Below are 17,536 nucleotides of genomic sequence, written 5' to 3' on the forward strand. Positions count from 1 at the left end.
TGGGTGACACGTGCATGTAGCAAAGAGTATTTTATAATTCAATCCTAAACGCTCCGGGTAACAAATTCCCTTCGACCCAGTGGGAATCATGTCTGGCCAGCCATGCAAAGGCCATTCGCAGATCATCAGGCTCTAAGGGAAAAAAACACAAAATATTGCGCCAGCCAATAAACGAAGCCAGGACTTCCTCCGATCCCTAATTTGTAGAGCCGAAGGTGTCAGGTTTCACCGCACTGACTTCGACTGGCCCTGCCACCGCCAATAAAGCTTCCGCAGGCTTTCGACTCTGCAGCCGCGGCAGAACGTCTCCGGGATTTCGTCCCAAAACAAGGAGGAGGTCCAAGTGGGCGAGCAGCCGCTTTTGTTTTGCTTCAAGGCGAATTCCTGCAAAACTGCCACAATTCTGGCTGTAAAGCATTTGAGCAGCGCGCCCGCTGCAAACACCAGCCCCAAAGCGTGAGCTCGTTTAGGCGATGGGATCGGTGTTAAGCGGCGACGGACGGGAGACGGCGAGTACGCCGGGTGCTGGCGGCCTCCAAGGCAGTATCCAGTTCCCACAACCGTCAGATCGAGCAGGAGACGTGGAAGAGCAGCAACTTCCTTCTTTTGACTGCGCTATCTGCTTGGAGGTGCTCGACCAGCCCGTGAGGACCAGATGTGGCCACATGTAAGTGCAACTTCTCCAAGTTAGGTCAGGTTGGGAGGTGGGAGCTGAATTGTACGTTGGTCCTGCTTTGAGTTGGAGGAAGTACAGATTGTCCTCCTCTCCCGTTCACATTTAAATGTTTGTTTCTATTTACGTCTGCGGTGCTCTGCAATGCAAACTTATTGGAAGTAAGTCTCACGTGTTACTGTGCAGCTAAATTCAGTATGAATATATAAAGATTTTTCATAAAACCAGAAGACGAAAAAATGTTCATCCGTTTCTTATATGCGGTGGGGCTGCATTTAGCCCCAGTTTTGGTCCAGATAAGCTCCGTCTGTGGTGTTGGTTTTTAAGGAAGATAATTTATGTCGAGGATGGTATTCGAAAACAAAAAAGTTATGTCGAAAAAGAAAGAAGGAACTTATTAAATTTGAATCGTACAACCGAATGTTTCTGTAGCAGGTTGATTCATTTCTTTGATTCTTTTTTAATATTTTGGTAACAAGCTAAACAAAATGTTCTGACAGAGAAGTAATATATTTTGTATAGTAGCAATCTTGATTAAAAAAAAGTGCTTATATTTTGAAAAGGAAATAATTTTGACGTTTCAGTCACCTGACCCAGGCAGTATACAAATAATATAAAATAAATAATAATACTGTATTATAAGAAGACAGTCCTGAATTTCAGATGCCTTCCCAAAGGAGAGTTAGACAAAAAACCTTATCTGTCTCTATTGCTTAGTCTCAGCAAATCTATAATGATCCCTCCCCGTTTTACAAATTAATTTCTTGATGAACAGTCTCATTTTCCTTTCAGATAAATAAAGTAATTAAATGTTGAATGATTACCAATCTCATATACATTGCTTTCAACTTAACTCTACCGCTTTCTCTCCAAGATACTTGGAGCAAGAGTCAGACCTTTAAATATCTGTGAATAAAAATCTGTGGAATCATTCCTCATATTATAACAACTGTTGCCTCTTTTCAGGTGAAATCCAGGTGATTCACATTGTGGACAAAACATAACATTGACTAGTGTGAAATTTGCATTACCCCCAGCAGCCTCATTTAGACAGAAGAGTGAATCTGCGGGTTGACTGACCTGAATGGATTTCATGATGACAAGCCCCCAATTTTGTCTGACGTTCTGACTCAGTCGAATGGATTTCATGGGTTACCTTATTAAGATGTCATAATAAATTATGGTGTGCACTGATAGAAAGCTGTGGCAGAGAAAACATATCCAGGCTGAAAGGGGCATGGCAGTCAAAACGTTATTTGGCCAATCAATTTAAAACTGGATGTAAGTAGTGGAAGCCTAGTTTTAGTAGAAATGGAAGACATTTCTATTAGTTAAAAGTGATTGAAAGAATACTGAGGTCCAGTATTATGACTGGTAGTTAAAGAGTTGGATCCATGGAGCTCAGTGTGACTTCTAAAAGGGGTCAGAGTTTTTTTCCATACACAGTCCAAATCATACACACATCGCATATGGTGCATTTCAGTCTGGAAGTTAACAGTGTTAAAATGGGGTAGAAAGTGAGATAGAATGGATAGAACGGTTCTGAAATGCACAATATAATTTTGTCTATGTTAAGTTTTATGTTCAGGTAATAGACAAAGAGATTTATGTCTAGGTTCAAATATAGGTTCAGGTCTACCCTTAGTGAGAGCCAGTTTGATGTAGTAGTTAAGGCATCAGGCTAGAAACAGGACGACTATGAGTTCTAGTCTTGCCTTAGGCCTGAAGCCAGCTGGATGCCTTGGGCCAGTGACTCTGCCTCAGCCCTAGAAGGAGCAATGGCAAACCACTTCCAAAAAACCTTGCCAAGAAAACTACAGGGACTACCCTTAGCCATGGAAACTTACTGAATAATTTTGGGCCAGCCACACACACTCAGCCTAGCCTATATCTTAGTTGCTATAATGCTAAAATGTAAACCGTCTTTTGCTTCTGGAAAAAAGACAAGATATAAATTGAATGAATATAAGGATCTGTAAAACTGTCCTTATAAACTAACTTTATTAGGGATTTGACATTTTCTTCTGCTCTAACTATCACACTAGGATCCTTTAATACAAGTCTTTCAGACAAGTTCTTTTTTGTGGGGGGGGGGTGCTAATTTTCAAAACTTATTTTTAAGAAGAGAGCTGATAGGGGTCAGGTCTCAGTCAAAAACCTATCCAAAGAAAGGTGACAATATTTCTTAACATCGTTACAGTACTGTAATGTAAATCACATTTCCTCAACTTGGTGTCATCTCCAAGACAGACAGCTACTTAGAGGTCATCCTGATGGTACCTTTTGTTTTATATATCAGTATCTAATTTCTGAGGCTTTCTAGGGTAAATTTGATCAGACTAATTTAATCCAATCAGGGGCCAAAAAGCTTTCTTGAGGTTTCTTTTCATTCCTTTGAAAGCTCCTTAAAGTGCTTCTGTCCAGGCACTCCCTCCTGGGGGAAAGGGGGAGATAGGTGGGGAGAACACCTTTGGTGCCAATATCAGGCAGCCAAAACCCTCAGTTGTCGATCCCATGGAGCAATCACTGTAGAATCAGAGGACTGGCACCAAAGGAGCCATAAAGAGCAGAGGCTGCTCTCTCAATAGTCTGGAAGCTGCTTGAGGATAATGTTCTGCATTCATGGTGGGTGGGGTGTCTTTGTGCCAGAGCAAGCAGGATGTGGCAGTGAGGCTTGAATGAACATACTAACACCTTTGTCCTATTCCAACCTGAGTATAGCCCCAGAGTTACTAGTTATAGTCATGCATCCTCCTAACTAATTTTTTTTTTGGTCTTTTCTCATTCTATATATTGGAAATTAAAAAGGAAACAGCATAAGAAACAAATACAGGAAAAAATAACCAGGCAAGAGCAAAAAGAGTCACCCATTGCGGGAGATGGGTGACATACAAATTTAATAAATAAATACAAACAACACATTATTGGGATGCATATATAAATACATTTCTAATATTTAGGAGACATATTAGATTTTAAATCCATATTATTTCTGCAAAAAGGATTTTATTGTAGACTGATACACTTAGGAATTATGTGATTAGTGTAGCTGAATTTGGCCTACATACTTGCATGACAGATTTACCATGCTTTGTGTTAGCAACAGTTAAGGCACTCACCTAATGAATATGACCCAAGAACACTGCAAACTGTAGTCAGCTGTTTTACCAGTCCATTTCTTGTTTGGTTAATATTCCAACAACACTTGCATTGGTTAGCCAGCTGGCGTTAGTTTTTTCCCCTCCTCCCAGCCACTTTGTTTTCAAGAAAGAGATTTCACATGTTCCCTGGTAGAGAAAAAGAAAATGGAGAAGCAGAAATTAGGGCAACTCTATTTTGTAAAAGATCCTGCACTGTTTTCCTGAAGACCACGTTCAGGCATCACATTAAATTAAAGCTGGCTTTGCTGCCAATAAAGAACTATAGTTAATAATTGTGGCTGATAGCATCTCATCTAATCAAAAACTAAGCTGGTTTTCAGGTCCAGATGACATAGTAAACAAACCCAGACAGTAATGCTTAGTGCATCATTGATTCACAAATCATGCCATACCAGTATTTGCTTTCCCATAGGTTGTTGAATAATATATACTTGCAGAGTCATAAATTATGGTTTACAAACTAGCATCTGGGCACACACAACACTAAATTGAGCCAGATAATCAACACTATGGCTTAGCATGAAATGGAAAATAGTGCAAAAATGTGAAAATAGTGGTGGGTGAACCATGGTTGATTGTTTATTGTGATGCGTCAACCCAGGCCTGACAATTGTCAGCTTTGACATTTTGTCATTTTCAGCAGTACAGGATAACTTTCCATAACCAAAGTCATTGCCAACTTAATTTATATTCTGAACACCCCAAATGTAGAGAGTAAGGGAAATTACCTTGATGGAAATATGTAGGAACTGTTAGCTAAGCAAAGGAAGTTAAAGTATTTTTTAAGTCCAGAACTACAAGATAACATTTGGAAGCAACTGAGGCAAACACCTCCCTAATATGGAAGAGGAGGAGGTGCAAGATTCTGTTACTGTAGCCAATCTCAATAAAAGTAGCTTTAGCCTTCCTGTGGAGTTAATTTCCTGGTCTGGTCTACCTAGTGGGGCTGACATCAAATAACATCTGTTTACCACTGGTTAATTTGGTTAATTTTTGTCTGTTAACTAAACATGGAGAAATCTATTTAAAGGCAGGTGTTAAAATTTAAGCCAACTTCAGTTACACATTTTAAAATGCATCCAAATCAGTTGAATAGGTCACTGTTTGGTACCAACATATTTACATGCAATGTTTGATAACTTTAGACAACTGGTCTTAGAGTTTATATACATAAAGAAATTTAAAGGTATTTCTTTTGAGTTATGTATGCTTAAATTTCTCTAGATTTATTTATAAGATATGGCTTCCGATTATATCAATTCCTCCTTTACAGTACATATACATTTTCCATGTTGATATTTCTATAGGCAAGAAGCAATCTTTTGCTTTACCTTATGACATTTGAATGAAGACTCTCTTTTTGAAAAATCATATTTAAAATAAAATTATTGTTGTGGAAGAAGACAATTAAACTACAACTATAGCATATGTTTCCTGTAGATAAATACAATTTCAATCTGATTCATCTGACCCTTGGCCTTGCCCCATTAACTATGAGGGATGATTTTCAATCCACATGGAAACAGGCAGTGGCAGCTAAATCTCATCCTTGGGCTTGTCTCCAGATCTTCTACTCAGCATGGGATATGATCAGGCTAAAGCACTCATTAAACAGTGTGTAGCAGACACAGAGCAGCAAATTGGATCTAGCCAGGTCCCCAACCTTTATTGTCGGTGAATCCATCAAGTACTCTGCCTCCCCTATGGCATACTTCACTAAACTCAGTACCTAAACATCAGAAGGCCTTTACTCTGGCATGATGCCATGCCCTTCCCTCAGCTTTCCTTGAAGGCCAGAGAGACAATGCCACTGTGACTCTGGACACACAGAAACAACAGAACATTTGCTTCTCCAGTGCTTGTGTTACAGAGACATTCGTACTAGTCTCATCTGACCATTACTGCATAAATACCCTGGGTACACAGGACAATTCTGTACCTCCCTCCTGCTTTCAGATTCCAACCCTGCTACAACACACAATGTTGCAGGTTCTGTGCAGCAGCACTTAAAATTTACCGGATGATGACCTGTGCCATGAGCTAGACTTAATGAGCATCTAGTTCATCATACTAGAGTGTTCTGTAATTTGATAGATACAGTCTTCCACATAATAACCTTTATGCTCCCCTACGCCCATCTAATGCTCCTACCCTTCCTTTTAAACTCTCGTTTTTATATATACTTTCTGTTTTAATATATTTTATATCTTTTAGCTTTCCATATTACTTTTTAGGCTCTGACGTATCTTCTATGCTTTTTAATTGACTGTACCCCAACCCTCCCTATGACCGTAATAAAGATTTGATTTGATTTACCTGACCCTTCTATTACATATATATATATTTAAAATTCATAGAGAAGTATGAGTACTCAGCTTGGGGGGTAACCATTAACTTTAAAATATGACCTAAATGTTTATTTACATTTAGAATGTATATTTTTCCCTTCTAGTTTTTATGCACTATTCCTATACATCAATATTATGTGCATTCAGTTTACTATACAGGACATTAATCCAGGTCTAGGTTCCACACTACTAAGATTCCCTTTAATAATACTTCCCAGATTTCAGGAACCAGACTTCCCACACACACTGTATAATTAATAGTGATGCAATTCTGCTGCATTTTAAGCTGAGAGAGCTTGGAAAAAGATTGGAGGATTGAAAAGATGTGCTACTTTAGCTTTTGTTACAGTAAGCTTAGACACATCAGTGAAATATTTCATCATTCCCTCAGCATTATCTACAGAGCCATTTGGCAGGAATTCCATATACATATATAGCATATCAGCTCCACAATTCATCACAATGCAAGTTGATTTCATTCTGCCACAGATAATCATTTCAGAAATACAATGGTCTTCCTTCCCCACTGTGTGCTCCAGGATTTCATTTACATATACAGTACTCTGTTGTCTGATTCAATTTGAGAAAACTCAGAGGAAGTGTATTGTGAAGAAAGTATAAATATATTACATTTTCATTCAGAATAGTGTGAAGGATTACATGTAATAGTACATAGTGAAGGATTACATGCCATTTATTATTGCAAATTATGTTTATAAATGGAAGCTAAATTAAAACTGAAGCCCTTCTAAGTTTCATTTCAGCAAAAGGAAAAATGACTTTTTCAGTGGGTATAGATGTAGTACTTTTTTTTTATCCCACCTTTATTATTTTTTTTTATAAATAACTCAAGGCAGTGAACATACCTAATACTCCTTCCTCCTCCTATTTTCCCCACAACCACCACCCTGTGAGGTGAGTTGGGCTGAGAGCAAGTGACTGGCCCAAGGTCACCCAGCCAGTTTTCATGTTTAAGGTGGGACTAGAACTCACAGTCTCCTGCTGGTGTCTTAACCACTAGACCAAACTGGCTCTCCACATGTGGTTAATTTTTAGCTAAATCTTGCCTTACGTTCTTTTTGTAGCACTGACTTGTCCTATAAAGTGTTACTACTACTTCAGTTATTTTCAGTCACTTGTAGGCAGGTACTTTGATGCTAATGAGTAACTTTAGATAATGCAGAGATAGCTTCATAACAGAACATACTATCGTCTGTAACTACTCTTTATCAGTAGTTGGGATGCTCAAATAAAATTATTAACAGACAGGAATCAGTCTTCTTAGGTCGTGTCCACATTTTAGATTCCTTTCCTTAAAATAGGGTTTTGTGGAGAAACATGATTTTATTTTTATCTCTGTCAGATTTTGTCAGTCTTGTATTGCAACATGTTTAAGAAATAATACATGGACGTGCCCATATTGCCGAGCATATCTTCCTTCTGAAGGGATTCCAGCAACTGATATTATCAAAATGATGAAAAATACACACCAAAACTGTACAGAATGTAAAACACAGGTAAATAACTATTGATACTACATAATTTACTATCTCCTATTAACAGCTTTCTAAACAGTAATCCTATACACACTTCAACATAATTTGTATTGAATGCTAAGTAATGTGTTATACCCAACTTAAAGAAATTTGAGCCTACCTTGCTTTATATCCTCACCTTTATGAAAATTCTTATTTTTTAAATGTTAACCCGTAAGTGTAGAATTTTAACTAATAATGTATATATATATATATTTTTTGCATGATCCAGGTATGCCTTAGTGAAATGAGAGCTCATTTGAGGACTTGTGACCAATACATAGAAAAATATGGGCCTCTACAAGAAGTTGCATATCCTGAAAAAAGGTAAGGTACATCTTAGTGAAATTAAGGATAGAGAAACCTATAGATTCATCAGCTATATTAGCTTTTCATATCCCAGTGGCTTGGGCATGTATACCAAAATTTGCTTTAGAGAGACAAATGTATAATCTTATTTCTCAGGAGCAGATTGGTTCACTGTCCAAAATAGCTATCAACTGGAGAATGTATTTAGTAGCTAACATTGAAAATGTAATGGGTTTCTATAATGTCTGTCTGTTGTTTTCAGATATCCTTGTCCTTTCTGTCAGTATGAATTGGATGAAAACGATCTCTTGGACCATTTTCTCACTTTTCACAGAACTGAAAGAAGACCAGTGGTAACTTTCTTATGCTTGGGCTTATGTCTATATCCTTATAATCTCTCGTTTGATATATTAGATAAAGTTAGATAAATTAAAAGATGTATGTCATGGCATATTAATAACTGATATTTCTTAATTTTTCATCAGATGTATTGTTTTTATCTCTGCAACTTGCTGCCTAAGGAAAATTTTGTGAAATGTGGATTTCAAAGGCTCCAGAACCAAAACATCTCACTCTATTTGGCCATAGTGGGAGTACTCTGGAAATGTTAAACCATTTTTTGTGTGTGTCTTTTAACTTTCTCATTTGCATAAACCACCTTTCTTGTGTTTCATCTGGGCAATCTTGCATGTATGAAATCCAGTGTGCTTGTTTGCTCAGAGAAATTGCAGTAAACATAGATTTAGAAAGAGGAAGGTATTTTCAGTAATCAAACAACCCTTAAGTGATCATCTACTGTGATTAATGTAAGTGTAAAAATGGTAATTCTCAATTTAAAATAATAAGTTATTTTCTTAGATTAAAATATATTTAAAGCTTCTTTGAGGACTTAAACTCACTTGAGAGAATTGCCACCATATGTCAGGAAAAAAATTAGTTTGGTAATTAAAACCACCCATGGCTACAAAAGTATTCATCCATGGAAGAGGTTCCCGGTTATGTCTGTATATGGATAAAGGCTTAGTCTGTCTTGTCTTCCAATAATCCAGTGCTGGGAATATTATTCCATCATTCCAGTATAACCTGTAACAGCAAGCTATTCTGCTGCATTTCTACATGTTATATCCGTCCATGAATTATTACATTGGGTGTAACTGTTACAGTGAATTGGATAGATGGGTGTGTGTGTGGAGTGTCCCTCTTATACTTACTACAGATAGACTTACTGTAAACTTACTATAAAAACAAACTCTTGGCTGAGTTCACACATTACGTTAAACCATAATTGTGGATTGTTGTTGTTTTGCTTACTATAGGAGAAAGCTCTTTTAATTCTGTGGAACATTTGGAATTTAGAGACTATGTCATATGTGCTTTTCTGAAATGGCAGGAGACTTACATATTCACAAAAGTGCTCTTGTGGTTTTTTTGTTTTGGGGGGTTTTGGTGCCTTTGAGTCAGCTTTTTGACTCTGGGTGACTGCCTGGACATGTCCCTGCAGTTTTCTTGGCAGGGTTTTTTGGAAGTGGTTTGCCATTGCCTCCTCATTAGGACTGAGAGAATGACTGGTTCAAGGTCACCCGGATGGCTTCATGCCTAAGGCAGGACCAGAACTCACAGTCTCCCGGTTTCTAGCCTGATGCCTCAACTACACCAAACAGGCTCTCTCAATATATGGTGGGTATAGACATTCACAAAACACTATAAACTGGTGAGGATGCTCCCCCCCAATTATATAGGATCCAGAAGCATTCTTGGAAATAAAAATGATGCTACAGACTAATGCTTTATTTTGTGGCATGCCATATTCCCATTTATTTTTTTAAAGTAAAAACCCAGAGTTGAAGAGGGAGTCTGTTCTGTCCATGGGTTTAATGTTGCCTAGCCCTCTGTTGTGCATTCATTCATTCACTCACTCCCCCGCCCATCTCTCCCCAATGGGGGACTCTGGGCGACTCACACAAAACATTAAAACCATAAATATATATAAATACATAAAACATCAAAAGTTAAAAAACATTACTAAAAAAGGAAAAGAGTCCAAGAATATGAAGAATCTGGGGCTGAGACAGCAGGCCTCTCTGGGGCTAGCCATCCCCATGCTTGAAGTATTCCCTCCCTACCCCAGGCCAAGTGACAGAGCCAAGTCTTCAAAGCCTTCGGAAAGGCTAGGAGTGAGGGGGCCAGTTGCACCTCCAGGGGCAGAACGTTCCAAAGAGTGGGGGCTACCACAGAGAAGGCCCGCCTTCTGGACTCTGCTAATCGGAGTTCTTTTACTGAGGGGGTCCGAAGCATGCCCTCTCTGTATGATCAGGTGGGATGGGTGCATTTTGCATTAATCCAGCCATTGTAGTTTATAAACCATGGTTTATGGCTTACTTTGTGTGAACCCAGATAATTTTGATCTTTATAAAATAATTGATCTGTCTAACCTCTGAATTTGGTAATCTCTGATGCCCCACTGAGGTCTATGTGAATAGAGGGTACAAGTTTACAGATGCATAAAACTGAAAGCATTCTTGGAACATGAACTATTTTTGTATTTTCCCCATGACCTAGATAGATAACAGGACTAATTGATTTACAGACTGGATATTTACATTCTTGTATTGCATTTTTAATATATGCTATATGCTGTGCAAAGAATAAACTGAATTTAATGCTGGCAGAAAGGGCATTGTGTCTGAAAGCTTATATACTGGGTTATTCAACTATCACCATTTAGATATAATTCACCATTTTTTAGTAATAATTCATTTTGTACATTATTAATGACAAATTAGTTATTTACTTTTTTTCCCCTTGAACTATCTATAGTACTGTCCAATCTGTCGTTTACTACCTGGTAGTAGTCCGAGTTATTACAGCAGGAATTTTATAAGGCATCTTCAGCTCAGACATACATTCTATTATGAAGATTATATAGTGAGTAAATTACATCATTTTTTTCCTAAGTCCCTGCTAACCTTTCTTTATCTTAATGTCTCTCTGTATCTCCCATACAAGGACATTTGTAGATTTCAAGAACACTGTATCAGGGAGATTAGAAAGGTTACAAAGACTAGAGTTCAGTGGAGAAATAATCTAATGTACTTCCAAAGTGCTATGCCAGAGCAGTGAGTTCAAATGTTTAAAAGCAATCCAGAATTTACTGAACAGGCTCTCTATATGTGTTTGTTTTTGAAATTAAAGGAAATTAGGGATCAAAGGTAGAGTGAAAGAAAGCATATACGGGTAGTCCTCTACTTATGACCACAAGAGGGACCAGAACATTTGTCATTAAGCGGTGCAGTCATTAAGTGAGGCGTCACATAACACCAGATTTTACATTTTTTGTGGCGGTCATTAAGCAAATCACATGGTTAAGTGAATCATACTATTCCCCATTGATTTTGCTTGTCAGAAGCCAGCTGAGAAGGTCACAAATAGCTATCACATCACTCCAGGATGCTGCAACTATCGTAAATATAGTACGTGCTAGTTGCTAAGCGCCCGAATTTTGATCACGTGACCGTGGGGATGTTGCAATGGTTGTAAATGTGAGGACTGGTCATAAATCACTTTTTTCAGCACCATCGTAACTTTGAATGGTCGCTAAACAAATGGTCATAAGTTGAGGACTACCTGTATATTAAATAAAAATTACAAAGTTTTCACATATTAGGCATTGTAACAATATATACATATAAGTTAGCTTTCTCCAATTTGGGTTCCCTCTATATGTGTCTTCAACTGCCAAAATTCCCACCCTGTATGGCCATTGTAAGACAAACCAAAAATAAAAATATATGTAGAGTAACAAAGGCCATAGATGAAAATGTTCCTATGTTTTGTTAATCTTTCAATCGCCCTTCACTGCTTTAAGTTAAATTAAATTAAATTAAATTAAATCTTGTTCACTTGTTTCCTGCCACATAATTGATTAGTGTGCGAAATGCACTAGCGGGCAAAAACTTTTTGGAGGCAAAAAAGGAACAAGTAACATAAATTAATCCCAGTAACAAGTGTGGAGTACTTTATTCACATTTTCAGCTATTCTGCAAAGCCTACCCTGTATTTTTATTTTTCCCCTTTCCAACTATCGGCTTACTGTAAATGCTTGGTGCTCATTACGTCAGCATAAGCCACTGATTTATCAGTTCAGCTCATCGATTAATTTCATTAAATCAAATTCAGCTCATCAACTGATTTCTTGTTATTCAGTATACTGAAATATTTAAGATGGCATAAAATCTAATCACTTGACCGTACAATCTCAGTAGAGAAGCAGTGCTGGCATAACTCTAAATGTCTTGCTGTTATGTTAAGAAAATTTGTTCTGGTTATGCAAAGTGCTCAGAGGGAGGGTAGAAATCTGGTTGCTCCCTGAATCTTTTATTCACGATTCTTAATATTTCTAAGAAGCATACTAGGAATTCATTGTAAAATTGTAAAATTCTGCTTTTTTGTGTTTGTGAACTCATTGGGAAATACATCCAACTATAAGTTTCTTTTGCTTGGAAATGCAGTTTACAGGTTGTCCGATTATATGTGTGGATGAAGAACCAAGGGCATATCATCCTAAAATATCTAAGCTTGGTGTGATCTAATTATTGCAAATAAAGTTATTATTGATGCCTAAAAATTTGTTTTCTTTCCCTACTAAGCAAGATTTTGCTTGTTGCAGTATTTTACTTGAATGTCTGACTTCCTTTCCTTCTTATTTCAGGACATAAATATTGTAGAAGAAGTTCTCATTGAAAGAGTCCTAGACCGATCAATTTTAGAGTATGTACATGTGAATAATCCAGGTACTGCATGATCATCACAAATGAATTTGAAGATTAGTCAAATGGATTACATTATGAATTAAAATGTTGTTTGTTTGTACTGTTATTAACTAGTAACATACAAATTTTGAATTTTAAATATTTCATGTGTGAAACATTCCATTTCAAGTATGAAACAACTGTTCTGACCATTCCATTTAAAACAAAGCTATTTAAATTTCAGATTCAAAATGAGATGTTTCAAGAATGAAACCTTTTGTGTATCATTTACTGTCAATTTCCTTAAGTCTATAATTCATTTCTATAATCGCTAATTACATTTAGGTTTCAAAAATCCATTATTTTCCTTAAACAGCATATAGACGTTAGCATCAAGATAATCTTAATTGGTTGTGAATTACTGAGACTGAATGCATATCAGGACCCTTCTCAGTATGCTTCTGAGTTCTGCCACCATTCATTAATTTCAGATGTGGAGAATCTGTTCAAACACTTTTCAGATGTGGAAAAACCTGTTCAAACACTTTCAAGAAATCTTTGTTTGCCTCTGATCAATCTTTCTATATGGTATTACACAGGCCAGTCAGTACACAAGACCTTAATGAGGATCAATTAATATCCAGATTTTTATACCACCACAGTATAAAAATAGTCAAAGGAACTTATGAAAGCAAAACATTTATTTACAGTTTTGTTGGTGCAGCAAATTTAGCATTTGCTTTAAACAAGTTGGCATGTGAGAGTGTTTTTAGTAGGCTACAAAACTCTTTATAATTCTAATTCATTCTCATCCTTAAATTTCAACATTAGGGAAAGGCTTGTTTTTCAATTTACACATGAAAAATCAAGAAACAACTTTCAGAATCAAAATCCAGTTTTAAGTTTGTCTAATTATTCATTTATGCCAGGTGCTAGGTTCTTTCAGTGGGAAGTAATTCTTCAGAATATGGATTGTTACTGCCCATTTTTCCTAAAGCAAAAGATACTATCAGGCTTTCACCTAGTTTTGAAAAAAAGTGACCAAAGCTCAGATCATCTTGTGACTGCATTTCTAAGAGAAGGACAGAGTATTTATGATCATGAAAATGTTGCAATGCCAATGAGCAACTATTTACTTTTTAAAACATTGCATCATTTCTCAGAGAGAAAACTATAATTTGGCAAACAAGAGTACATCATTACATAGTCCTGGTGACTTAATTGGATATATTAATGCTATATCTTATATTGACAGCAGTTGGACAGTTGGGTACAGCATATTTCCATAAGGGAAAACCATAACTCAATCAGTTAAACAGTACTCAAAACTAGGATTAGCAGGAGAGTGTGTCTTTCCATCTTACTCTATGCTGTATAACATATTCAGAATGTTTTGCAGAACTCTGTAAAACAAATTAAATTTATATAATTTTAAAAAGCATTTCCAATAATGCCATTGACTGTAAATGTTTTGTAAAAACTGTACATTCATGCACAAATATATGCACTGATGAAAGTTTCTAGAAGTTATTCTTAAATTATCTGTATATAAAACATTCAAGACTGAATGAGTGACGTATTTACTAATCAAGAACAATGTGAAATGGTGGGCCCCGATTCTAGCTTCTCTTATTGACCATACTGCATGTGTTCCCAAAGATTGGGGAGTAGCAATAATAATCCTTATATTTAAGAAGGGTGAGAGAAAGTTACCTCAAAACTATAGACTTATTAACCTGCTGAATATAGTTAGCAAGCTGTATGACAGACATCTGTATGGTTAACTAGTGGATTGGATGGACTTTGAAAATATCTTAGTAGAGCAGTATTTAGCTTTCACCCAAGCCATTCTGTTCTACACCCAATCTTTACACTGTCCCAGTAAATAACTTCTAAACTGATTTAAGATCTGCATTTGACCTGATTTTGAGGGAGAAACTTTGGCACAAATTGTTGTCATTGACAATTGATCAATGTCTATTTCTCCTGATGTCAAGACTATATGAAAATGCCTACTTACGGATCTGATGCAGTACCCAAGGGTACTTTACTAAAGAAATTCCCACTTTTAAAGGTGTTGGGCTGCTGTTTAACTTCTGCATTAACCCACTGATTGCTCACGAAGATGATCTAGACCAGTGTTTCTCAATCTCAGCGACTTCAAGATGTGTGGACTTTAACTCCAGAATTCCCCAGTCAGCATTGGGGAAGGTTGTGAAGTTTGTGAAGTGTTTCTCAACCTCCTTCTTGGAGGTTGAGAAACACTGATCTAGGCTACCATCCACCAAAAATTGCAAATCTTGGAACACTCCTATAGGCTGATAAGTAATTCTCTTTTAAACTTCAGTAGGTCTGAGAACAGCATTGTGCACTCTTGTTTCCTATTGTGACAAACAGCTCTTAGAAATCAGCTATGATAAAACTAAGATCATGGTATTTGTAAAAAGAACAAAGATGCAAAATTGGATGTTAAATGGGCACAGCTCGGAACAAATTACAAATCCCTTGGAATAATATTCTAGGCATCAGGGAGAAGATGTGCTCGTAGAGACTACATGATACAAAATGTATTGAAATAAGTATTGGCCATCTAAATTTTTTTTACTTCTCTCGAGTTGCCCAGTTTGTACCTGCTACAATAAAACTCTCAGCAAAGGCTTAAGTGTAGTTGCTTTATGGGGCACAACTTGGCATATAAACTTCTTGAAGATTGAGTCTGTCCAAGCCCGTGTTCCTAGGAAAATTCCTTCAAGTGCCTCTGTGCACGTCCAATGCTGCTGTTCATACAGAAGCAGGACTCCTTAAAGTTGAAGCCAGTGTATGGATTAGTATCTTTGAATTCTGACTAAAACTTGTAACTTTTCCTGTAACTTAGCTCCACGGGTGTTAGATGACCTCTTCATTACAAAATGGAAAAGGGGGCAGGAGGAGAAGCTGCATTATTATGGCTTCTCCCCTCAGCTTTGATCACAATGGAGTATGACTCTACCAGAAAAATATCAGACAACAGATACTGAACAACTGAGAAAAGCCTAATCCCCATTGATGTCACCAGACATAAGCCTGTCAGACACCTCAATCAAGTTGCTATACTAACATTTTAAAGAGTTCTCACACTTGCACACTGCAATGCTTTATAAACTGTGATTTTGGAAGATAGATTCCAGAAAATCCCATACAATCAATGCCTTTGTCACTGCAAATCAGGAGCTATTGAAACAAGTCATGTACTTTATTGTCAATGTTACCATGAACTGTGATATGAACTTACTACACCTTTATCACGTCAGGTTTTAGCTTGCACTGACTCTTTTTACCTTAGTTACCTCCTAACTCATCAGAATGATATACTCTCTTGTAATGTCACCAAGTTCTGTTTAATAGCTGGCAAGATCTTGTCAGGAATAATTCAATTTGATTATATTTTTTCATTACCTTTATTTGCCTTACTGTACTTTTAACACTATTTTATCCATAAATTTATTTATTTTCAGTCCAGGACCAAGTCACAGAATTTAAAAGTACAGCATACCATTAATACATATAGAAGTAACAGTACATACACATATAAAAGGAAGAAACCCTATAAAGTTAACAATTCATTGAAGGCACCTAACATTTTCTATAAGCTAAGGCTATGATTAAAATTTTTGCTACAGGTAGTCCTCATTTAGTGACTGCCTTGTACAGCGGCCATTTGCAGTTACAATGGTGATGAAAACTCTGCAACCAATCACATTTACAACCTTCAGTCTGTAAAGCAAAGGAAAGCTGAAGTAAGATCATAGTCAGTTTCACTTAGTGATTGCTTCACTTGCCAGTCCCAATTGTGGTTGCTAAATAAGGATTACCTGTGCTGCCTTTGAAACACCTGGATATTGATCATTTAGCAAGAACACTTCAATCTCCTCATCATGAGTGGAGTTTATCAGACTCCAGAGCTGATGTATTAGCTCCAATCACCAGTACAAGTACAGTAGGCACTTTAAAAGAATATGTGAAAGACTCAATCTCTATGTTCGAGCAAATATAAATCTATTTTCATATGGAAGGTTGGCATATCGACTAGCTGTCATCCTAGTAGGGACAGCATGTATCTGGGCTAGGGAGAAGACCTATGTGGGGCGTATAATCTTATAAAAGTAATTGGGGAATGTCCATAGGCACTCATAAATGTTACTGATCTTATTCTGCTATGTTACTCTAGTCTGGTCAAAGACCAAAATAATTTGATTTTGATCAAAATAACAAAATTAAGGAAAATGTGAGTACGAGCATGAAATTGTATATTTAGCTTGGATTGTTTAAAGGAAACTAAAATCACAATAATAGCAAATTTGTGCATCATGTACCATATGGCCAATGACCTAACTGCTAAATATTTTGTTGCAGCTGGGACATAATTATTTGCCATTGCAATTGGCATATCATAGGATAGTATTTACTGTTTGTGGAACTAAGTAGTAACAGCCCTTTGTTGTTCTTTCCAGATTGTTGATGGCTGAAAAGAAACATCCATGTATCTTCATTTGGTTGACACTAAAACCATTGATTTTTCAGTACAGAGAGAACAGATGACAAGTCTTTTGGGGAAAGAAACTGCTTTATTGTTGATTATGACAATAAGTCTTTCCTCTGCAATAGAGAGAAAGAGCTTCAAAGTTATCTTGTAAATTCCAAGATAATTAAAAGGATACATTCAAAAGCAAGTAAAATTTAGACTGAAAAACAAAGGCAACTGAGAAAAATGCAACATTTGATC

At 36.8% G+C, this 17,536-nt stretch overlaps 1 protein-coding gene across 3 annotated transcripts; it reads left to right on the forward strand.

Moving 5' to 3' along the window:
• The first annotated feature begins 266 nt into the window (after positions 1–266).
• Positions 267–12,827, forward strand: RNF125 (ring finger protein 125). 3 transcript variants are annotated; one of them, XM_088131046.1, is made up of 5 exons: positions 267–667; positions 7,546–7,699; positions 7,950–8,044; positions 8,289–8,379; positions 10,844–12,816. In XM_088131046.1, the coding sequence occupies exons 1-5, from the start codon at positions 474–476 to the stop codon at positions 11,144–11,146; spliced, it is 837 nt and encodes a 278-aa protein (XP_087987172.1). In that variant the 5' UTR covers positions 267–473; the 3' UTR covers positions 11,147–12,816. The 3 variants fall into 3 exon arrangements, with proteins under 3 accessions (XP_087987172.1, XP_025032370.2, XP_025032371.2); XM_025176602.2 differs by having other exon boundaries at positions 274–667; positions 8,512–10,984; XM_025176603.2 differs by having other exon boundaries at positions 278–667; positions 12,735–12,827.
• The last annotated feature ends 4,709 nt before the right edge of the window (positions 12,828–17,536 follow it).

Source organism: Python bivittatus, unplaced genomic scaffold, assembly GCF_059951505.1.
Source record: "Python bivittatus isolate LINGU-HERP-01145 unplaced genomic scaffold, Pbiv_v1 ctg000840_np1212, whole genome shotgun sequence".
In the NCBI taxonomy this organism is placed as follows: Eukaryota; Metazoa; Chordata; class Lepidosauria; order Squamata; family Pythonidae; genus Python; species Python bivittatus.